Here is a 24,796-nt window from a genome sequence, read left to right as displayed (position 1 = left end):
GACAATGCCATATCCTCCCTTTTCTCCCCTCAAACTTCCTTAAATCCCGTCATCCACTTTCTCTATGGCCCACCAGTAGAGAGAAAAGAAAGCCACCAAAATAACATTGTAAAAGCTATTTCAAGTATAAGAAAAACAAAACACTTCTAGGTAACTTGCAGAGAGCATCAAAATTGTGCAGCTATTTAGTCATGTTTACAGGTTTTGTTTCTGCAGACAGTGTTTCAGATGAGAGGATTTTTGCTGTACCTTCCTGTTACCTGTTTGTGTGCAAAGTTGGAAAGCTGCCTTTGAAAGATCCAGCCTCTTTCTGATGCCCTTTTCTGCACCTTCTGTGAAAGGGGGCAAGGAGAGAAGCGAAGGGAGGAGCAACGCGTCCCAGGCCGTCAGGTGGTACTGCTCCGTCTTTCCTCTGCGCCATCCCCCAGGGCCCTCACTTCTCTTGTTCACCATCAGTGACCTAACTCTCATTGCAGAGATTCCCATATTCAGTTTCCTGATTTGGTAGGATGTATTTTACTATGTAAACATAGCCCCCTAGGATTATGGAACCCAAAGCAGCATATATATCTCCATCTAAATGGAGAAAGAAAAAATAGTCCAGAAACCTCTCCTCGGGTTGCTTCTGTTATCTGTTTTTGGTTACTCGAAACAGGGAGGGGTGGGGTGGGCACAGAGTTAAGTCATAAGCAAATAGTGGAGAGTTAGGAGTGGGCATGGTTGAGCCGTTGCGTCTGCTTTTTTTTTTCCTCCAGGAAGGGTTTTTTTGTTTTTTTTAAACCTGTTAAAAATGTTCCTGCACCTTAAGTCATACTGAGGTTAAGGCCAAGGGTGCAGAATCTTGTGCACGTGTCTCTGTGAGCACATTCACGGTGCATGCACCATTTTTTATGTCTTCTGTGAGATCACTGGACACACTTTGGTCACTGGTGTGTGCAAAGGGTGGTGGGGGGGAGTGTCCCAGGACAGAAGTGCAGAGATCAGCAGAGCCCTTTGGGAGCATCGCAGAGGGACAGAAGGGCAGGAAAAACTCAGGAGGGACCAGAGGAAGGAGACTGATAGAAAAGGGGCTTCCACACAAACAACAGAAATAAAATCCGCAGGTCGACAGCGCCCAGATCAGAAGGTGGGTGGTGGATATGCGTGCATTTATCATCAAGCTTCTTCCCTCAAAGGAAGTCGTCAGTAGACAAAGATCAGCGAGCCCAACCTAAAAAGGGCTTCCTGACAGATACAGGGTTTATCTTTAAGATGGGGGGAGCTAGGGGGTTTGCGAAGAAGCTATTCAAAATGATCTATTCTGGTCCTGCCTCATGAGCGGCCAAATCTAGGAGAGCAGTAGCTGACAGATCCCTACAAGCAGCACTCGTTAAACTTATTTACCTCTACCTAAAGTCAGCTTCAAGCCTTGTGGAGGGAGGGACACCTGAGGGTGCGCGGGCCTTTCAGGGAGGTTGCCTGCACGTCTCAGATGATTCCTTCTAAGTAAGAAATCAATTCATTTCCAGAGCATCGCAAAGCGACACGGCTATGAATTCTACAGCACAAAATTGAAATGCTAGGGACTGATTCTCTTTATGATCTACAGAATGCTACTCAGTTACTCAAAGTATGTGTGTGTGTGTGCGTGCGTGTGTGTGTGTGTGTTTGAACCAAGAAAGGTTGAGAACTCAAGGTCTCAGGAGAAAACATTCTGGAGTCCCTGGAGGGGATGGATCTTCTGGAAGAGAGAAATCCAGACACTCCCTACTCTGGAACTAGAGCTAGAATAGATGGCATCTATTCAGAGCAGGGTTTAAACACTGGTCTGTCGTCACTGTGTATGGGAGGCAATGGAGAGAACATCACCCCACAAATGCAAGTCCACTCCCCTGACCTGTTCTGCTTTCTCTTCTTAAACATGAAAGAATAAGATCTGAAACTTCTGATGCCTTTAAAAAAAAGTGGAAAACATCATATTTTAGGGTTACTTTCACAGCAAAGAAAAAATTGTAAAAGTTATCCTGCTATCTACACGTTCATATTTTTCCAAGGATAACCCACCAATGTCAGAAAAGGAGGGGAGTTAAGGGTCTACACTGCAGGGGAAATGTACCTCGAGGTATTGTTTTGTGTTAGACAGCTGAAACGTCAGAATTTTATTTTTTTGTTTTCTTTTTTGTCTAAAGGCAATCTAACAGATTGGAACCCTGATGAGATCGTGCCTGTGCAGGCTGGCAGGGGCACGAGGAGACTGTGATCAAGTCTGTTACTAGTTACAGTACTGTGAACATCAACAGCAAAACTGCTGCAGGGAAACACTGGCTCCAGGCACGGCAGTCTCTTGCTTCCGATACTGTGTGTTGCCAATAATGCCTAGACCAGAGCAATGCAAGGGCCACGACTGACTGCAGGAAGGGTCAACAGAGGGATGCTGTCAGGACAGAGGAGGCTGTGGGCTTTCCCGTGTCAAACACCTCACTGCTCACTAGCTACACACAGCTTAACACCTGCAAGGGAAGCAGAGAGGCCACGTATGGCGGAGGGCTAGTGGACAGGGAAGAGCAGCCCTGTTTGCCTGTCAAGCAACAGACCTCTTCCCCATAGAGCAAGAAAGTTTCCTTACAATTAAATTCACTTAAAAATGACTAAGAAAGAAGAAAGAAAAATTAAAATGGAGCGAGGAGGAGGAGGAGTTTTTTCTGAAATGACATAAAGATTAAGGTCAGCACGCGTGAGGCAAGGTTTCCTGAGCTTGAAAGGGTTCTGAGTTCAGGACAGGGTGAGCACTTTTTTCCAGAAAACAGGGGGCCTTCGGGGCCCTCCTGTTGCACCAGGCTGACACCGCACGGCTAGGATGGAGATCCTGTACCACACTGGCTGGTAGGGGCTGCAGGCCCCCCAGGAGGTGCCAGGCCGGACTCACAGGTCTCTTTCTACCTCACTGTGCCAACCTTACCGCTTCTTACTCTCACTCCCCTTCCCTGCCAGCTTGAGGGGATACCATGGACACAGAAACTGTAGAACAAGGATACAAAGCTACTTCCTTCCCCTTTCTGCCCTCTCCTCCCACCCCCCCTTTGCAGAATGCATAGTTACAATTCACACGTTACAAAGTAAAGAAGCAATGATGACCACATATGGGACCTTTTTTTTTTTTGAAAAAAGAAAAATCCAACAACCTCTTCTTAAGTTCAGTATCAAAATTCACATTTGCATAATAATACATTTCAAGGCCATTAGAGAGGAATGAGAGTGAAGCCCCGGAAGCTGCAGCATCTCTCCTCCCTGTGTCTTCCTGAATGAAGCTGAAGGAATCTTGCGGAGGGATTGTTTTCCTCTTTGGGGAGTTCTGAGGAATTATGGAAATGGCCCTTAGCATTCACTTGATTACTCTTTAGAAAAGAGAGGGAGTGGGGAGAAGAGGTGGAATTGTTTAAAACAAACATGAAACAAAGGAAGAGACACTGCAGATTTCTATGTTTAACTATAATAGTTCTGAAGAAATAAAATATGATTGCAGATTTTTCTCTTTTCTTTCACAAACACGTCAATCTTATCCTCTCAAAAGCCTTTTCCTCGTGTGTGATACCCTGTTTGCACAAACAGCAACATTATGTGACTTCCATTCGGGAAAAGAATTGCCTTCTCAGGACACAGACTCAAAGGGTGGCAACGCGCTGCCTGCCCCGCGTGAGGCAGGAGGGAGAAAAGCCTTCTCGACGTGCACGAGTGTGTCACAAGCATCACCATATTTCAGTTCTCCAGTGCTCACAGGAAAACAAAGACTAAACCAGCCACAGCCATGCACGCACACACATAAACACGAAGAAGACCAGGCAATGCAGAGAGATTAAGTTCAACCTGCACTCTTGGACTAACCAGGTCTCTGTCATCTGTGCACCATCACCTCGTCATCCCCTCTCCCAAGTCCCGGAACCTCTCCCCCACAACTCTACACTGTGCAATAAAAACGCCCCGGGGACGGTCCGGAGAAATGCCGACTTCCCTAAAGACCAAGCTGACCGTCTTTCTGTTTTATCCCAATGGGTAGGTTCTTCCTAAAACAGACGGTCTCTGAACTCACAAAGGCACATTCAGAAATACTACACTTAAGTAATTAATTCCTTGGACAAAATTAAAAAGGGGTGGTGGGTAGGGGTGGTGTTTTAAACACATATATTTTAACTTATCCCGAAACGTCTGGCAAGAAGTGTCATGCTGAATGCAGCACTTGGTGAAAAACTCTACTACCTTTAAAAGGTACGTAACTTCTTTAAGGGTTCCAAAGGTTTTTGCTCTGTTTTGTATAAGTAGTCCCCTTTTTCATTTTTGGCGAACACACGCAGGATACACTCTCTTCCTCTCCATAAAGCTCTGCTGTCAGGCTGGTCCTGCAGTGAGGTGGCTCCTGGCATCCCGTCACCTCTCACAACCCAGCCCTCCGAGGACTGTGCACGCCTTTCAGGACCCCAAGGAGAAGGACCGCCAGATGCAGTAAGAGGTCCAGGGAAGTGGGGGACCAGAAAGGAAGGAAAGCACTTCGCTCCACAACATTGGAAGCTACTCCACAGTTTCTCTTTTGCTGCTCACCAACAGCAGCAAAGAGGACTTTCACTTTTTGAGAAAAACAATCCCAGCTAATTAATATTGGCTCAAAATGGATCAATTCCAATTGGGAATTTACTTCCAAAACAATGATTTATATTTTGAAAGTGAAATTGAGGCACAAAGTGCTTTAGGGAAACACTATTTCTTTTCAATTTAAAACAGAACACTTCTTGCCTCTTTCTGACCTTTCTCCTCCCATGAACAAAACAAGCGTTTGTCACAATGAAGAACCAACAGCTGAATTTTGCAGAGACCTTTTGCTCAGGGCAGTACCATTTTTCCTGGTGTGCACAGCTGTCGTTAAAAACAAATTCAGGTGTACGGCTAACTGAAGAGGAAATTATTTAAATTCTGTGAGGCAAACACTGGCAGTCTCTATCACTTTTGCTATTTTATTTTGGTGGTGGTTGGAGGTTACTGTAAGAGGCTGACAGTTGAAAAACCACTCAAATGTTCAAATACGTGGTAATTAATCCAGATCTAGTCCGAGTGACCGTAAACATGAGGATGACACGGATGCCCAGCCGGTGGGGTGCAGCCCTGCTTCCTGACCGGTGTTCCCTTCACCATCCCGTGCATGTCTGTGGCCTCTTTCCTCTGCTGAAGCGGGCAGGGTCATTGCTCAATTTTAATTATGTTATTACTATGTTCATAGATTCTTGAAGTTGATAATTATTTCAAATAAAGAATGTGATGCCAGTACCACCTCTGTCAAATTTCAGGTCAAGAAAACAACGTCATCATTGACAAATGGGGACCATCTCTGAAAATACACACACCTTTGGCACTGGCCATAAACCTACAGGCCTTATCACAGGGTGTGCACTAACTCTGGAAATAGAGATAATATTCTATGTTTTGTAATAGACTGATGATGTCCTTGACAACATTTTATACACCTGCCTGTTTCTAGACTGCTTGCACACCCTGTACTTGTGGAGAAAGAAAGCAGAGAGGCCGTGGTGCAGTTCTGCAGCCGAGGGGAAGGGCACTCCATTTTCTGATTAACTGCTGAGGTTATACACACGGGCCAGACTATTTTCATCTGCACTATCGCACGCAGCCTTAGTTGTACACTCACGGGAGGGAAAACAATAAGATTTCTCTTTGTAGTAACACTAAGAAGTGTAGTTAATGCATAGACGTGAAGTATGACAAAACTTGGCGAAACACTGGAGAAGAAAAGGTTTGATTTCTTTTTTTTAACCAGCTAAAAATGTATCTCTACTCCTAAAGACCTTATAGATAAGTAAAAGAAAACAACCCAAACTCAAAACAGTAACCTAGAGTGTTGTATGCTGAATTTGAACGCTGAGGTTGGGGGAGAAGGGGACCTTTTCAACATAAAGACTCAATTGTTCCCTAATCTTAGAGATGGCTACTACAGCCAAGTCTGCTGAAAACATCCTGTTTACACAGCAGAGAAGAGGCATGGCCTAAGCATTCTGCTCAGCTCACAGACATCTTCATTCTGTTTAACAGTCAAGATGGCAGAATAGAAAAAATAAAACTAAAAAGTACGCAGCATCTGAGGTCGATATGGAATCTGGCTGTTAATCTTACAAAAACTGCCCCCCTCCCCCGCAAAAAGTGGTGAAAGTGAGAGTGAATACTTGCAACTAGTTAATAGCCTGTGAAATTTTAGTTGCTGCTAGCTATATTAATAACAGGTCTTCCAAATTCTTCAATAGGAATTTTTTTTTTCTTTTCTTTCTTTCTGCATATCTTACACACCACATGCAACCCACAGGAACTTGGAAGAACCAACTGCTAACTTCTGCTACATACACGTCAGAAGAGGTGGGAAAGTTCTTAGAACAGGAGCCACAGTAATAGAAAATCAAGTTGCTATAAATAAAACTGACTGAATGGCAATCAAGGCGAAATGTTGATTTACTGGGGGACACTGATGAAAGGATGTGCTTTGGAACCTTAACTTGCAGCACTACTAAGTTAACTTCCGTGAATGTCGTAAATGAAAAATATCAAGGGCTGGGGACTTGGGGGATCAGAGACGCCACATGGACCATCCGTTTCGTCACAGTGTCTAGGAGATCTGTACTTTTTTTTTAAACACCTAAAATTAGGTCATGGCACTGGATCTTAATTGCCAGGAGAGGTCTCCGGTCTGATGGAAGACTTCCCTTCCCCTTCTAGCGCTTCTTTCCTTTTGGCTACTCATGTGGTAGACAGAAACCAAGTTCATGATGTTTGAGTGCGGGATATCTCTGGCCACTAGTAATCAAGTGTTTAAAAATATACAGGAACTGGTAAAAATTGGAAAGCTCAAGTTTACATGATCAAAATGTTCATGAAGTAAATCTATGTAATGAGAGGTCACCAGCAAGCCCCTATACCCATGCCAGAATGCAGTGGAAGAGAAGACGCTTCCGCCACATTTTCTAAGTGTACTGAAGCCATCTAACCTCTCAGCAGACGTGGCTCTTGCCAAGGAATGCCATGGAAAGAAAAGTTTTCCTCTTCCATTACATCCTCACTATATCCTGTTCTTAGGTCACTGACAACCAAAAAAGCAAAGCTTCCAGCAACTGGTCAAGAAAAAGGGAGCTGATGGGAAAGGGAGGAGACAAAGGAGAAGAGCAGAAAAATAGGAACCCCTTTCTAATGGCCTGACACAAAGAGCCTTTCCAAGTCACTGCAGTTGTCACGGGAGAAGCCGATACACAGGAACAAAGGGTGACAGCACGAGGAAGGATCTTGGTATCCCACATTATCAAGACATAAAAGCATACTTCCTTGATTTCTGTTTCTTTAATGACTTTAAATTTAGCCCACTGCCTTTGGGGCCTGTCCAGAACCACTCCAATTTCTGTAACGGGTGAGTGTCTTACTGTCTGGAGCGACGGGACCACATGCACATACGCACGAGTTCCTCTTGCTTAGGATGTGTGGGTGTATGTACGAAGGCACTAAAGCGGTTTCAGAGAAACTGCAGGCAGCAACCCCACCCACTCCCTTTACCTGTCGAGCAGGAGTTTCTTTCCTACTGGGAAGCTTAGGTGTTTAAAAGAAGCTGTGGTCATGCTTGGGAATTCTAACCCCTGGCCCAGGAGGGAATACAAAAGGAGAATTCGACATCACCAAAAACTGAAAGGAAACACTCCACATCTCCGGCTGGGGGATGGGGATAATTAAGCAGCAGATCTTCAAAACAGCAATTAAAATGAGCACAATGGTAGCTGGGAGCTAAAAAAGTAAAACCACTTGTTCCTTATTAGATTCTTCTACTTTCTCCTCCTCCCTTAACAAACGGAGGTTAAGACGGACATTCTTCATTAATAGAACAGTCCATAGATATTTTTCCTCTAGTAATGCCTACATTTAAAATTTGTTCCAAAAATTATTAACCTATATTTCCTAACTCTTTACATAGATTCTCAGCAATCCAACCGTACTACTTTACAGATTAGAGTTACTTTTTTTTTTTAAGCTCTTGTTTCTTTCTTTGATCCTTTCTTTTGTTGCTGTGGTTGGGGAGACAGGGCGAAAGGTTCCTTTAAAGAAAACTAAAAATTCCAAGGGGAGATTTAAATGTTCAGTCTTAAACGGAAAGGAATAAAGTGATGGCATTCCCATTTATACACACCAAACACTCTCCCACTAAATTATACACAATTTCCAATGAATCCATGCTAGAGCTCTTATAAAGCTTAATCCTTCTCCCATATCTTTTAAGCTCGTGAATTTACCTGTTGCTGCTAAATTGATAATTTTTTAAAAATATTTCTTTCTACGTGTTTTAAAATGTGTGATCCCCAGTATGACAATAACGTTTGGAGACTTTTCTTTTTACATTTTAAGTAAAAATTGTTTAAACGTTCTGAAGTTTCAGGAACTTGTAAAAGTTTATTAAACAGGAAAGAAACAGCCGTCTATCTAGGATAAGATACGGTTAAATAAACCATCTTCCAAAATCTGGCTTCCTACCCTAGAATTCCTGAGAATGCTTGCAAATTTTAAAGCAGGAAAATAAATGTTAAAAACAAAAAACACTGTTAAATGCTCCCAGAGTTAGTCTTCATCTAAAATATATATTTATATGTATATATATATGCACTTTTTGGTCTTTTTTTAAGTTTTTAGTTTTTTTCCCTTTAAGCTTATGATGGAAGAACATTTTAGCTTCTCATGTTTATTTTTACATATTTCAAATCCCTCATTATGTCTTGTAAACAAGAGGGGCTCTAGCACCCGGCTTTCACCGCAGTATCGTAAGGAACTCAACTAACCCATAGTGCAGGTCAAGGAACCAACAGGCAGGAAGAGAGGAGGGTGGGGCAGGACATGCCAGGGACCCACGAGCCGCAGCTCGCCTGAGCCTCAGGACATGCTCCCGGCCCAGGGACACTCAGACTCAGCCTTCTGTAGATGTGTGATCACAGCTGCTCTTCACCTGGAGGCCACCACACATGCCAGGGTATTGCACCCCTAGGCAGAGAGCAGTCGGTGGGGCTCGAAGGAGACATTCTGTGCGTGGGCAGAAGTGGAAGGGGCATGGTGGTGATGAAAACCGGAGGGCACAGTTAGTTTTCTAAAGGCATCCGATGGGACCAAACCAACGCTAGAAACTCAAGTTTGACCACCTACCCACACAGGGTTCATAAAGACTTGCATGAGCAAGCGCTCACTTGAATTATGCACGTCAATCTCTTTTGAGGCTAGGTTTATAATCAACAGAGTAAACTGAGAGGACTACAGAATTCCCATTCTTTGTCTCACAAAACCACTTAAATGCAAGTAATTGGTTTTTGCCTTTTCCTATACACAGCCGCCCACCCACCCACAGACACAAGCTAAAAGTCAAATACATTATTAGGCATTGTTGTATCCTTCACTGAAGATGCTAAAGAAAGAAAAACTCCCTTGTCCTCACTAGCAGCAAGTTACAGAGGACAGTAGAGGTCTGCTCCCACCAAGGGTTGGAATGGGCAGGTATTTGCTGGTACAGAATGTCGGCACTTTATGTTAAACAGTATAATGCAGACGGGGATGTCCACACAAGTGCTAGCACGTTACCGGCACACGTTCCCCCCACCTCCCCCCCGCCCCGCCAGCCATCTGTTTTGTATAAAGGGGTACCCTTCAGGTCTGCTGTAACTCTTCACAAAAAGCAGTTTGATACATTTTGATTCCAACATAAGTACATACATGTTGGTGATAACTGTGGATTAAAAGTTGCCCCCTATTCGGCCCAGAGTACTACTACATTGATGCTTAAAAAAAAAAAAGTCTTTAAATACCGAAATAAAAAAAGCAACATTACAAGGAAAAAAAAAAAAAGAGGTCAAAACCAAAAAAAGGTGCAATACTTAAGTCTTTGCTAAGTTATACCTGCCTAAGCAAAACCACATACACAGGAAATACACAACACAGAGAAACAAAAGGAAACGCTTGAAGTACACACTGGTTTAAGAACATTCGTTAAGTAAACGTTTCTGTCAGTGATGGCCTGGTGCTGTAACACGCCACGGCCTGGCACAGGTAACGCTCAGCAAGAAGGGAGCAGAGAGGGAGGGGCTGCGGATGCTCGCAGGAGGCTGCTCACAACTTATTTGTTTTTTTCTGTTTTTGTAAAATGTTAAAGAGGAACAACAGAAATTTTAAATTCAGCATTACCTGACTTTCTGACCAATTTCTCATACCTGATTACACAAGAAAGGGGGAACACAGTTTTTCTGCTTTTGAGACATCACATCGTTAAAAGCTATCTTACTGTCTGTTCCCATTCAGACTAATGAAAAGGCCAGCATGAAATTTAACAGATATTCAGATGTGCCTACTAGTAGCCACTTAATTCAAAAAACAGAAATAAATAAACACACAGTTGCTCCAAGAGGTACCTCCTGCTCTCCTAGTTTTGGGGACTTGGCAGTGCTCCACTCTACTGCTAGGTCAAAAGAAAAGAGACAGAAAACTCACGCTCTCGGGCTACTTTGCAAATGTAAAGGAGCTCCCTGCTATCCTCATTAAAAAGCACTCTGTTCATCTCAATACAGCCCAACGGGGTGGCTTCAGTAGCAGTGGCTCCCCAGGTGCTCGTGCTCCTGTGTTCTCATAGTTAAAAAAAATAAAAATAAAAAGCAGATGGCCGGCCAGCCAGCCTGCGGACTGTCAGCAATGCAGCTTTCTGAGAAATCAGGATGGGGAGGAGGAGGAGGAGGACACAGGCGCGCGCACACACACACACACACACACACACACACAGAGACAGAGAGAAGGATGCACGCGAATGCACATGAACACACGTGCACACACATACCAGAACGAGCATGCCTGGGCAGTTACATGTGCCAGAACACACTGGTATTTATCAACCAGCCAATCACAATTTTTTTTCTTTTTTTTTCTTTTTTTTTTTTTTAGGTTTTTTGTGTTTTTGTTTTTAAAGTGAGGCTCCGTCAAGTCTTCCCTCCCCCCACCCCAACAATTCTTTTGAATTCCCCTCCCTCCCAAACATGGTAGACCTAAGGACGGAAACACACCCAGTGCAAACAAAGTTAAAAAGCTATTTTTTTTTTCAGTATATATGTTTCTTAGCAACAACTTCCATATAACATGAAAAAAGTGAAAAACTAGAAACTAATTTTTTTAATTTTTTTGTGTTTAAATTTAAATGGTATGTGTACTTGCTTCACATTGTCTTTCTAGGTTGGCGTTCATGATTCAAGTATTTCAAGAGTGATATGTTCTCTTTTTGGATTCATATTCCAAACGAAAAAACTGAAGTTATAAGGGAGGCAACTATGTGCTCAGACAGTCTGTCAATGACCCACCTTTTTTTCTCTCTCCGTTTTCTTTTTTCCTTTTAAAAATGTATTTATTGCAAGTTGAAAAAAAAAACGAAAAGGTCAAGTTAGTGCTGCTGCTGTTCCAAAAAAGGTCACGAGGTCAGAGTTGAAAGTTCTAAGTTCAGATTGAATCCGACCCTCCTCCCAGAAGGTCACCAGGTAGTAAAGGAGCAGGGCTGCCCATCCTATGGGGGTCTTCCACGGTCGGGACTCCCCACAAGCTAGAAGAATAGTTTGGGGGTCCCCACAATGAAGCGCCAGCAAGATCGGCCCCGCTGCTGCCACCAGCACTGCTGCTCCATTGCCCGAGCCCTGTGGACCCACCGAAAAGATTCAGAGCAGGTCCGACGGGATCTGACTGGGTCTGGCCGGTCTCCAAGGACTGCCAACCCGCTGCGGGTGCACTCGGGGTCGCCGCAGGGGTAGGGGGCTGAGCTTGTGCCAGAAAGCGGCTAACTTCATCATCAGTGGCAAACTCAGCCAGGATGGTAGTGTTTCCCAACACACACCTGGAAAAAAGGGGAGGGAAAGAGCTATGCATTTGAGGAAACTCCTAAAAGCATGCACAGGGACTGAGTATTTTGAGTCCTCGCTACTCAAAAGCGTGGTCCTTTGACTCCAGCTTCCACCTCCCCTGGACGCTTTTCAGAATCACAGGATCGAAACCTGCATTTTAACCAGACCAAAAGGTGACTGAGAAGTACTGACTGAGAACAACGTTATCACTCAATCTCCAGATATCCAAACACTACTGGAGAATATTATATATCAATATCCCTTGGGATATGGAATTTGTACGTCAAGTAAAACGTCACCTCTTTTTTTTTCCCCCTTGGGGGTAAAAGATCACAGCCCCAAGCATCAAGGTGACCCAGCTCCAGACACCTGAAGTGCTGCTTCGTCTCAGGGCCGGGCTCACTGCCTGACCTCCCCATCACTTGCTTGTTCTGTGTGTACCTTCCTGTCATGGCATCTGCAGCCACGGGGAGTCAGCTCCTCCCGTTCACCACCTTGACAGCGGCGGGGAAGAGGATAGTCAGAGTCTGATCCAGCCCCACTTACTTCAGGCAGAACCCCTGCTACCCACTAAGACCACAATATTCATCATCACCCACAGAGGCCAAAGAAAGCAGCTAGATCCTATTACGAAAAGGGACAGCACTTACAACGTCTCACATTTCATAAATACTGGATTTGTTTCATGGTACTAAAAATGTACTCACTGTTTCACAAATCTGTTACTTTTGGAATTCCGATTATCGGATACAAACAGGACAATCCATGCTTACATAGGGTAGAAGAGATTAGCCACCTCGGTACTCAAGCAATTGCTCATGTCATGATGCCGTTTGTGTGCATGTTCTCGTGCATCTCTGTTTAATTAAGCAGGTGCCCGAATACTCACATGTGCCTCTTCATGCATGTTTGTCTCAGTGAGCGCAGGCTGGGTACTCACATGTGCAGTGCAGTTTGGGCCTTGGCCGCCTCCTGTTTGGTGCTGTATCGGATCAGGGCGGTGCCCTGGGTTAGGTTCAGATGGAATGTCAGCAGTGGGCCATGCTGCATGCAGATGGTTCTCAAGGTTGACCCATCAATCTAAAGAGTAATGACAGTCATGAGATAATAACTGGTGATGGGGTGGGAAAGGAAGTCAAGTGACCTTTCTTATATTTGAGAATGAGAAGGACTTCCGGTTCGTAAATAACAGCATTAGTACTAAATAAGTCTCGGAGAGACAAATGAAGAACTCAAGGCAGGGGAAGACTGCACTGAATACAGAGGTCTTCAAGGCAAATCTTAAGATATTCAAAGCACTGGGCTCAGATCTAATGTGGCCATTTTGCACATAAAAAATCTGTATAAATACAGCTCAAAACAAAAGCATATGATTCAACCTGTGGTCTATTTTCCTTAAGAGGTAAACAAGTAAACCTATGCTGACTGGTAGAGGCTTAAAAAGCAGAAATAAGACGGTAACCAAATAAGAATGTAAGAGAACATGCAAAGTTCTGAGCATGATTACTAATGTAACATTCTTCCAATCTCACAAAAAGCTACAGAAAAAAGACACGAACAAGAAAGGCACTGCTAACCATCTGACGATTTAGAATGCCGACGGTTGACCCAGCTCAGACTATTCTGACGTCTCTTTACTCCTACTCTCGCCATCTCGAGGAGAGACTCTACTTCTACCTACTTCTCTGTGCCTTCTGCTGCCCTCAGCCAACGTGACCAATGGTTTTTTTTATAGCTGCTCACCCTAGTCAGACTTTCAGCATTAGGGTGTTCAGTGATTAGGGACAATTGCCCTTCCTCACCTATGACTTAGAGAACAAATCTCTTTATTCCCTCCGATTTAGTTGTATCAAGAACTTTACTAGGTTTATTGAAGCTGCTCAGTGCAACATTTCAGTTCATTTTTTGGGAAGGGAAACAGATTACTACTGGAATAGCCTTAAAAAGTTGTGCTACTGGCAGCAGCAGTGGAAACATTCTGTGGTTTTACCATGGAAACCCTACAGGATGAAAACTGGCAGTTTCACCGTTAATTCTTTACAGAAAATGATGGGACAAAAGCTCTTAGCATTGTTTTATAAATGACAATTGACTATATAAGCATGTCAGTATATACCACAAGTGACTTTTTTAGGATAGATGCCCTATAAATAAATGGTAGGTGATGACAAGTAAATTTATCCAGGTCCCCAAAAAATGTGGCCTTATAACCTCCTTTTAAGCTATGATTGAGATTAGTGAGATGTCTGCTATTAGGTCATTTTGATTTTTAAATGAATCAATTCTTTCTAACACAAACACAGCCAATCCCTATATTCATTTTTTAAAAAAATAAATTTATTTATTTATTTATTTATGGCTGTGTTGGGTCTTCGTTGTTGCTGTGCGCGGGCTTTCTCTAGTTGAGACGAGCCGGGGCTACTCTTCGTTGTGGTACGTGGGCTTCTCATTTTGGTGGCTTCTCTTGTTGCGGAGCACGGGCTCTAGGTGTGCGGGCTTCAGTAGGTGTGGCACGCGGGCTCAGTAGCTGTGGCTCGCGGGCTCTAGAGCACAGGCTCCGTAGTTGTGGCGCATGGGCTTAGTTGCTCCGTGGCATGTGGGATCTTCCCGGACCAGGGATCGAACCCGTGTTCCCTGCATTGGCAGGCGGATTCTTAACCACTGCACCACCAGGGAAGCCTGCCTATATTCATTTATATACATATACAAATGTAATTACTATTTTTTCATTTTATTTATTTACTTTTAAATTAAAAAAATTTAATTGAGGTATAGTTGATTTACAATATTACATTAGTTTCAAGTGTATAACATTTTTATAGATTATACTCCATTTATAGTTATAAAACATTGGCTATATTCCCTGTGTTGTACAATATAGCCTTGTAGCTTATTTTTCTTATCCATAGTAGTCTGTACCTTTACTATGTTTCATATGATAATACAGGCTCCTTTCAACACTGCTTCTCTCATCCTAACCATATTACACCCACAGCACTGTGACAACTTAGAAATAATGAGGCATATTTTGAGGATGGTTATATAAAACGTCTATACTTCAGTCAACTCTTCGCTAAATAAATAACCCAGGGCTTTCAGCTGAGTTGATTAGATATGGAGATTAAGAGCTGTTCCAGACAGTTCCTCATGTTAACTGTATTTAGAAAACTGTCCATCTCAACAAGAACCCTGAAATACGAGCCCCAGATTTACTCCCCACAAATAGGTTCACTAGGCAAATAAATTTAGGAGAATCTGTATTTCCCCACAGAGGATCATAATACATGTTAAAGCATAGTAAAGGGTCTAAGAAGCCTCATAATGAAGGCACCTGCTTAATTTTGTTTAATCAAGTATGTATTACAAACATATTAGGCCAGAGACCTATTAATATCCCATGGGAACACTCTGGAAAATGCTGGCTTAGTAAAGTGTGCATGAATCCACTTATGAATTAAATGCCAGACAATTTACTCTCTATGTCAAAGGGAGGGAGGTATAATTGATTCCTTTTTAACAAGGTGTTGTAAAGGTTGTGCTGTCAAGCCCAAATGAAGGCCCTGGGCTCAGTTTCCATGGGTTCATTTAACCTCATTTGAGTGCTCCATGTATGTTGCTGCAAATACGTCAGTTATCAGGCAACTCAAGCGGAAGGGAGGGAGGTTTGGTGCAAATGAAACCCCACCACTGTAACAACAACCCAGAGAGCACCTTCTGATGAGAGCAAATCAGTAATGCCATCTACAGAGAAGAAGAGAACAGACAGGAAATGAAAATTAAATTAACAGACAGAAATTCACACATACGGCATTTAAGCCACGAAATCCACACATTCCTTCCACTGCAGAGATGGATGGTTAATTGTGTATGAATGAAGCATAAAAATGGTTACCAGTGAGCCACAAGTCTCCTTGAATGAGTAACACAAAAACAGGTAACTTTTTTGCTTGGTTCCAGATTCTGACAGGCAGATCCACACAGCAAGTTATCTCTGCTAAACAGAATTCACCAGATCACCACCCCATGCTCACTATTTATAAACTACACGTGTCAACATCACCATGAAGGCAGGCGTGAAGCTGGGTGTCCAGCATCCCCCCAGCTTCAGAAGTAGGCTTCGGGCCTTAGCTGGGGAGACTCACTCCTGCAGGCGGGACCTCTCTGTGGTGACCAGGAAATAAATGAGCTCTCCTCTCTGCTAGCCCCACACACCTCGGACTTCCCCTCTCGTAATACAATCAAGTCCCATCCAGAAAATCCCAAGAAAGCGTGGTTACCTGTGGAGTGAGATTGTGAAGAACCAGCCAGTAACTAGGACGAACTGAACCACCATCACTCCAGGTGGAGGCTGGAAGCAACCAGAAAAAAAGATCAGGAAGAACGATCAAAAAATTAAGATAGCCACGCGTGAGACACATTTTCAAACAGCCCACAGGGTTCCTCTCTCCTTTTATAAATCATCTTCTCCTTCTGCCTCACTCTGACCTCCTTTATCCTGTCACTGAATAGCCAGTTCTCTTCTCCTAGACCTTGATCCTATGCGCTCCTGCGCCTTATTTGCAAGACAACGTTGTCCTCCCAGGGTTCTCATCTTTACTCCGTCAGTACCTCGGGAGTTCTTGGGTCCCTCTGCCTTATGCTGACTTCAATTCTCCACTCAAGAGATACTTTTTCCTCTACCCAACAACCGGGATTTCCTCTGAGTTCATCGTGTCTTCAACATTTGTGTGAACAGAAGCCCCTCGGGTTGGAACAGTGACGCTCCTTTAGGCAGATCCTTCTCACCAGAGGCAAGCCGCGAGTCCTGCGTCCCCCACCCCCTGACTGAGCGGGGTGCTGTGCTGCTCCAGGGAGATGACGGCTTGGGGTTGGTCAGACCGGGAGGCGGGCGGGGCAGCGGTGTAGTGTTCCTTGAGGAAATATGGTTTTTCCACATCTTGTTGGAGAGATGAGTGGGGTTGTGTCCTATGGGATCTGGGGACCATGTCGATTTGTAATCAGGGAACTTTGCTGTAAGAAGAGAAAATTAAGGAGGAAATTAGGTTAGACAGGTCACTTTTGTTAACAAATACACATACGCACGCACACACAAATACATACGTGTTTAAATTCTAAAAATATTAAGGGCACAATTTAAGAGGAGCAGTACAAAATAATTTTGTTCTCTGAGCTTATCAAATATAAATTTTCAATGACTCTTACTCTGAATTGACAAATTAACACATGAACTAAAGAGTTAGTAAGATAACTAATTCTCTACTGCTTTCTTAGCTAAACACAACCTGAAAAGGAAGATAAATTCAAGGAAAGTCTTCTTAAAGTCATTAGTCTTACAGATATAGTAGAATGTGAACCCAGGCAGAACTAAAGTATTTATTCTATAAATACTTGCTGATTGAATGGAAAGTACATTAAAAATTAAACTTTTCTTGATCCAGAATACTAGATAACATTCAAACAGATTTTTAAAATATAATCAACAAATATTCACTAAGGGCTTACTCTGCTTTTAAGGTGCTAAATCAGTGCTATGGATAATATAAACAGTTGTTCCCAAGAACTTCAAGTTCAGACGGGAAAACAGAAAAGATGAACAACAGAATTGGTAACCCAGGCAACATCATATATGTTCAATACACGGAGGAAAATGACAACGCTGGGCTGTCAGCAACGACTTTGCCAAGACAAGTCTTGAAGGATTGATATAAATGGACGGCTCAGCAAGACAGGAAAATAGAAACCGAGCTTCAACTTAAACTCTCTTTGTACCAAATATGTTTCTCCCCAATTTTGGCCGAACATTTCACAGTAGCAGAGAGGTAAAGGAGGCCATAAAGGTCCGCTGGGGGCAGTTTCAGATGCTATCAGGAGTTTTTGCAGTAGATTTAGCAGGTAGTGTTTAAACTAGGGCCAAAATGTGGATGACAGCAAAGAGAATGGAAGAGAAGAAATGGATCTGAGAGAGAAGAAACCACTTGGGAGACGTCATCACTGGCTGGATCCAGCAAGCGAGGGAGACAGGAAAGAGTGAGGAAGAGGCGAGAGGGAAGACTGAGATGCTGCGACTAAGTGATGCACAGCAGCACCACTAAGAAAAAGAGTTAGTTAAGAAAGAAAGACAGGGCTTCCCTGGTGGCGCAGTGGTTAAGAGTCCGCCTGCCAATGCAGGGGACACGGGTTCGAGCCCTGCCCCGGGAAGATCCCACATGCCACAGAGAAGTTGAGCCCGTGCGCCACAACTACTGAGCCTGCACTCTAGAGCCCGCGAGCCACAACTACTGAGCCCGCGCACCTAGAGCCTGTGCTCCACAACAAGAGAAGCCACCGCAACGAGAAGCCCGTGCACCACAACGAAGAGTAGCCCCCGCTCACCGCAACTAGAGAAAGCCAGCGCACAGCAACGAAGACCCAACACAGCCAAAAATAAATAAATAAATAAATAAATTAATTAAAAAAAGAAAATTTGTGAGGGTGAGGGTTGGAAATGTATACATTCAGTTTTAAACAAGGGTGATGCTTGAGTCATCTCTCAGGTGACCGCTTGTAAATGAAAGATAAAATAGTTAAAACAGAGGCATGGGCAGTTACAGGAATAAAAGAGGTGAAAATGAGTTTTTACATGTAAAGGTAGAAGCCCTAGGGGACTTCCCTGGCATTCCAGTGGTTAAGACTGTGCACTTCCAGTGCAGGGGGCATGGGTTCAATCCCTGGTCGGGGAACTAAGATCCCACATGCCATGCAGTGTAGCCAAAAAAAAAAAAAAAAATTAAAAAAAAATGGTAGAAGTCCTATAAAAGCATAATGTAGGGTGGTGTTTAGAAACATGGAATATGGAGTTGGCTCCTTTACACACTCACTCGGACCTGAGGCAAATTCTATCAGCTCTTTGAACCTCAGTTTCTTCATCTACAAAATGGGGATAATAGCGGGACCTCCCCCACAGACTTTGGTGAAGGTAAGATAAGAATTCACGCTGAAGGCTTAGCATGCTGCCTGGTCCTGAGAGGTTACTGTTGCACTGTTGATATGACAGAGGTGGAAAGGAAAAGAAGACAATCTGTAAGGTCATTAACCCGCAGTGCCTTAGTAGGTAGCTAAGGATTTGTTTTATTTGCATTTGCCTGCATAAACGTCAGAAGCCTTAATGACTTTAATGGCTTAAGGTCCAACTTTTGCAAGACCAAGGTGCCAATTACTAATGATTGGTCTACCAATCTATAAGGTGTTGTGCTAAGTAAGTGACTTCAAAGGCTCTGTTATAACCAATAGGTTTTCCATTCCCTATTGTCTTAAACACACACACACACACACACACACACACACACACATGGAACTCAACAAATGTTGTTGGTAGAATTAACCAAGGTCCTCTTTTTTTCCCCTTGGCCATCTGCCCTTAGCCTTTGTCTGTAAGTGGAAGAATTTTTAGAGAAAAGCAAGCTCTAATTGGCTGCCTTAGGAATAACAACCTGGACTTAACTGGTTCTTCCCACGGCCCCTGATTTTCTTGGCAGACTGGTTAAAAGAAAAGCACTTGTGTCATCAGGATATAACCTCTGCCCTCTCAACACCCATAGCTCCCTGTAATTATGTCACCATCTGCCTTGGTCCTAAAGCTGTATTTGTCTCACCCTGCCTCTGTTGAGACTGCAAGTTCCCCAAGGACGCAGCCAATACAAGAGGTGGGTCTCCATCCACCCTGACCTATGCTGGTCAACTGCCATAGAGGTATTTATTCCTTAAGAAATAAACGCCAATTTCCTTTGTAGAAGGCAGCCAGACAGGAAAGCGCTAGCGAAGGGGCAGAACTGGGTCACACGCGTACCTGAAGTGCTATGAACGTTGCTGAAGGAGTTGTCAGAGGCACTGTAGGGCCAGGCACCAGGTGAAGGCAGCGAGGTGTTGAGGGAAGAATTAGACCCTTTGGATGACGAATGAAGAACGAAATGAAAACAGTGCAGATAAATGTCAGCGTAACTAGTGAAATCTTGAAGTATTTTATTTAACCTTTAATAAGAGGAAGGACAAACTATATCTAAAAACTAAATGTGAAAAGCTACATATTCCTATGTTTTCTGGTGAGATACCAGCAAGTACAAATGAAGCCACAGCCTGCCAAACATGAAATACTGGGTGCTCAATAAACACGAGGGGTGTTTTACTTATTTACCTGTGGTGTTATCCCGCAGAAGTTGGTGGTCAGTATCTACAATGGGAGATGTGGCTGTACCCCCCAGCACACTTCCTGGGGTGACATAGGGGTCAGATTCAGGGTCAATGTTTTGGATACCTTTCCATGGCACTCCTGGTTGGAATTCTGAGATAAGGAGAACAAATGTTGGATAGAGGTAGGAAGTTGTTCAAAACGTGGTAAAGTTATTTTTTGATACAAGAAATAGATCTGTGAAAAGTCTAACTTCTGAATCTATTTTAGCTCAGATTTTCATCACAAAATTAAAAAAAAAAAAAAGTCGGCCTGAACATATACTTTGCCAGCAGCACTCCTGTGCTATCCCGACATGTCGACCTTCTCTCTCTGCTTGGGAACTTGATGCCACAGACCCTCAAGGTCTGGCCCCAGGCCCTGCTCCTGCTCTTCCTGCTCCCAGGGAAGTTCAGGCCTGAGGGCAGGGAGGTAGGATACAGTAGTGTGGTCTCATGACAACTGTGAGGCATCTAGGACAAAAACTGGGAGAAAATCTGAGTTGGAGAGGAGATATTTCTCCCACTTATCTCACTGGAAATTGGCTCAGATGCACAAAAGAAAACACATATGACCACTACCACGTGGAATGTCCAGGGACAACCAGCAGGAATAATTTGGCTTATCATGAGAAAGCCTAGAAAATATTTAAGTGTTTACAATTTTTTATCAGTTAATTTAAATCATATTTAAAGCTATATGAAAATTTTATTTTCCTAATCATGATGAGGAAGAACAGTATGTAGTACATATGAATATGCACTATACTAGAAACTATACATATTCATAGCTCAAATATACCCGTATAGAAAGAGGTTTAGAAGGACATATACCAAACTTCTTGTTTTTAATTTTGCTTTAATAAATTAAAAGTTTTTTCTACAATGAAGATAGATTACTTGTATCAGAATAAAAAGAGAAAACAAATAGCAAATAGTCTCACTGCACTCACTACTGCGTACCTAGAACCTGATAATAAATACTTGCTCCGTGAATAAACTAATCAATTCACTGGACATTTCAGAAGAACCCACGTTACAAGGCATCCTTTGCATGGATGAATGCCAAGTCCCGGCTCCAAGGTCACCTTCTTTTACTCCCAGGCTGCACTCCACGGACTTCCTTTGGCCTATCTGTGCCTGTGCAGTATTTACCACACAGTAACTTGCCTTGTAGGTGATCAGCATTCACACCTATGTTCCTGACTGAACTCTACAGAGCAGAGACCCCCCTCTAATGAAAATTTGCTATCTTCCCACAGCAAATTCTTCCCTGCTTTTATCAGACAATAATTACTGAATGAAAAAAAATCAAAGTGAATGCCTTAGTAAAGGGAGTGTCAGAAGTAATCTGTTCAGAACCTGATATTAACAATTATAAAAAAAAAATGATATCCCAGAAAAAACATTTCCTGTACAATACCTGGAGGCCAACTGGCATTGCTGGATTTACTTCCGATTTTATTTGTTGGTGGAGATTTGGCAGGTAACCAGCTATCACCAGCAGGACCCGTATGGCCACCCAGTGTGTCACCCGGGATGATATCAAACTGGTTGTATGGTGACCCTCCTCGGGTCTTACCAGGGGCCACTATAGCGCCTGAGAAAAGAGAGAGGTAACTAATTCACACCAGAAAGGACTCCTATGAACAGAACTTGTTGCGCTTTCATTTAGAGGAACTCAAACACAGGATGCAGTAAGAAGAGTCCTGGAATCCGAGGTCCCACTTGAAAGCCACCGCCTAATTAGGGAGCAGGATAATCATGACAACTCATCTCGCCTTTCAGCCTCTCAGTCTGCACTTACGCACACAGCACTGTTCTCAGTCCTGAACGTCCTGTTCAATTTTAAAATTCCAGGGTCTTATGAAGTTAACAAAATTTTCATCAACTACGAATCGTACCATCATCCCCCCAAGTTTTTACACTAATGACCTAGGGGTGAGGAATAGGAAAAATACTCAACAATTTGCGGTACATAAAAGGGTTTTTAATTACATTTCTACTGACACCAACCCACCCAAGTCTTTAAGTGCTGATCAGGCCTAGTTTAGCTGGAAGAAGCAGAGTAAACAGAGGGAGTTCGCTGGAGAGAAAGGCATCTGCAATTGCTTTAAATTCCAAAGCAATGAGACAGCATTCTCGCCGCCGCCGCCGCCGAGGGTCTCTGCCAGCACAGGGCCAGCAGTGAACTCTGCAGCTCTGAGATCCACGGCTCCACACATGAAGAACAGCAAATCCTTTGTAAAACTGCTGTCCTGAGAGTATTTCAGCAGTTTTGTTGGTGCTCCCTTCATGCATTTTATATGCTGGGAGGCAGGAAAAATATTAAAAGCTTAATAATTCCCTTAAACTAACAAAAAATGAACTTTACTTTAAATGAAAATTTTGACCTCTGTGAGATACCATTCTACTTATCTTTCAAATGAATTTTACATGCTGTATTGTGTTACCTGATCTACTCTTAGGATGCTGTTTATGAACAGATAAAATTACTTCCAGGGTAATGTATTAAAATATTTGTGTAGGGACTTCCCTGGTGGTCCAGTGGTTAAGACTTAATGCTTCCACTGCAGGGGGCACGGGTTCAATCCCTAGTCGGGGAACTAAGATCTTGCATTCCGCACGCCATAGCCAAAAAGTAAAAAAAATGAAAATAAAATATTTGTGTAAATATCGATGAAAATAATCTGTTTGGTTTGGCCTAGCACAAGTATTATTAAAACTGTCTCCACGCTCAGCTAAGAGAAGTCATTCGCTTTTCTGGAGCCACTGACAGGAATTTGACTCAAGGGCACATAGTAGTGAAGTAGTAGGAAATGAATAGCTCAATTACCTTGGGGATTGCTAAGGAAATGGGAAAACATTACCTATAAGCTCTAAAAAGGCAAGCGAGTATTCTACCTGTAAGATAGCTTCTCACGTGCCACTGTGCATTTATAATCATACACCTATCATGTCTTTGGGGACAAGGGGACTTAATGAATCATCAGCCTAAGGAAGCAGCCCAAGTGTCCAAAGCTATAGATGCTGAGCTTAGATTATTCAGTCCAGAAACAGATTTGATAATTTCAATAAGTCATTCTTGATTTTGTAGCATGAAATCAAATGATAATGCTTAGGGACAGCAGGCAGAGAACTTCACGTGGCCACTTCACCAGCCTACCGGATGGGCACATGAAAGAGGGGTTTATAAAGGAACCCTGAAAGGCTCCAGACTGATGGGGCTGAGGCTGCCAGGAAGCCCCTGCAGGAGCCAGTCCGACCCCTATTTACAACTTGGTTCTCATGGATACAGCTGAGCCCAAGTAAATTACTGTCAAATGAAACAAACATTGAAACAAAGGCTGAAGGAAGGTCCTAAGACCTTTTATCCATTTCACAGGGAAATGGAGATGCTCTTACAGAGAATTACAGAGATGGAAGAGCTGACCCACATTCACAACCAAAGCCTACAATTACAATGCCCTCAACTGCTGTCTTGCAGACACTGTAATTCATAAAGAACAAGAAAGCTTTGTGCAAAGTTCAAACCTCATGTATTGATCTATTAGTCATCTTTTGGAGATCAAAGAGCTCAAACAATCATCATGATATATATTTGTTATGATCTCTCTCTTGTAGCTCCAAAAACGGATTCTGTTCTCTCAGCCAATTTATTAGGGTTTTAACCTAAGGGGAGCTCAAGTTCACTGCTACTGCTCTCAATCCCATTGCAGGTGGGAAATTTTGCTCCCCTTAAGTGGAACTAGCATTTAAGTTTCTTATAATTTGAAATACACACAACCCCAATCTTCCTCTCCTAGGTGATCATAGGATTGGGGGGAAAAAAATCAAGAGACTCATTAGGAAAAAGCTAAAATAGATCTGTGCTTCAAAGTAAGTTTATAGGCCACTTCGTCAAGGCCTGCTGAGAGTCGGAACAGCTCCAAGTCACGAAGCTTTGTTTGCTCTTACCATTTTTGTGCATATTGGCTTCCTGTGTGGCTACAGAGGGCAGTCCCTCCATCATGGAGGTCCACTGTTTAAAGCGAGACTCCGTTCCAGCCTCCTTCCCACCAACCATGCCGTAGTCCATGCCGCCAGAGCTGAAGCCTAAAATGGAGAACCAAATTTTACATCTTTTTATAAGTTTCTAGTATCAGTAACCAAGAGTTCTGAGGCAGAACCCATGAATAGCTTCATTTGTCACTTAAAGACCAATTCACATGAAGTTTTCTTTACTCAGAAACAGATATTTTGATTCAAAATGCTGATCCTGGCTCCTGCTTGCTAAAAAAGTGACGACTCTGTTCAGGTATGAAAACATGTATGACTGCCATCTCATTAAGACCATCTCAGTGCATGTGTGCATTCATTTATCCATCTGTGTCAAACAGAACGTGGGGCCAGCAATTCTCCAACTGAGATGGAGACGTCTACACGTCAAACCAACATGGTGGGCGCTTCCCTTGCGGCGCCGTGGTTAAGAATCCACCTGTCAATGCAGGGGACAGGGGTTCGAGCTCTGGTCCAGGAAGATCCCACATGCCGCGGAGCAACTAAGCCCGTGCGCCACAACTACTGAGCCTGTGCTCTAGAGCCCGCGTGCCACAACTACTGAAGCCCATGCGCTTAGAGCCTGTGCTCCGCAACAAGAGAAGCCACCGCAATGAGAAGCCCACACACCGCAACTAAGA

The 24,796-nt window shown here is 43.3% G+C and overlaps 1 protein-coding gene across 1 annotated transcript in view; it reads right to left on the bottom strand.

Moving 5' to 3' along the window:
* Window positions 1-11,066: 11,066 nt before the first annotated feature.
* TNRC6B (trinucleotide repeat containing adaptor 6B) overlaps window positions 11,067-24,796 on the bottom strand; it is a 250,794-nt gene continuing 237,064 nt past the window's right edge. The window contains 8 exon segments of the mRNA XM_036865529.1: window positions 11,067-11,908; window positions 12,856-12,995; window positions 16,193-16,263; window positions 16,701-16,925; window positions 19,741-19,836; window positions 20,086-20,232; window positions 21,541-21,717; window positions 24,075-24,212. Of these exon segments, the coding sequence (XP_036721424.1) occupies window positions 11,521-11,908; window positions 12,856-12,995; window positions 16,193-16,263; window positions 16,701-16,925; window positions 19,741-19,836; window positions 20,086-20,232; window positions 21,541-21,717; window positions 24,075-24,212 (1,382 nt within the window). The 3' untranslated portion in view covers window positions 11,067-11,520.

This window comes from Balaenoptera musculus, chromosome 10, assembly GCF_009873245.2.
Source record: "Balaenoptera musculus isolate JJ_BM4_2016_0621 chromosome 10, mBalMus1.pri.v3, whole genome shotgun sequence".
In the NCBI taxonomy this organism is placed as follows: Eukaryota; Metazoa; Chordata; class Mammalia; order Artiodactyla; family Balaenopteridae; genus Balaenoptera; species Balaenoptera musculus.
This window is presented reverse-complemented; position numbering and strand designations above follow the sequence as displayed.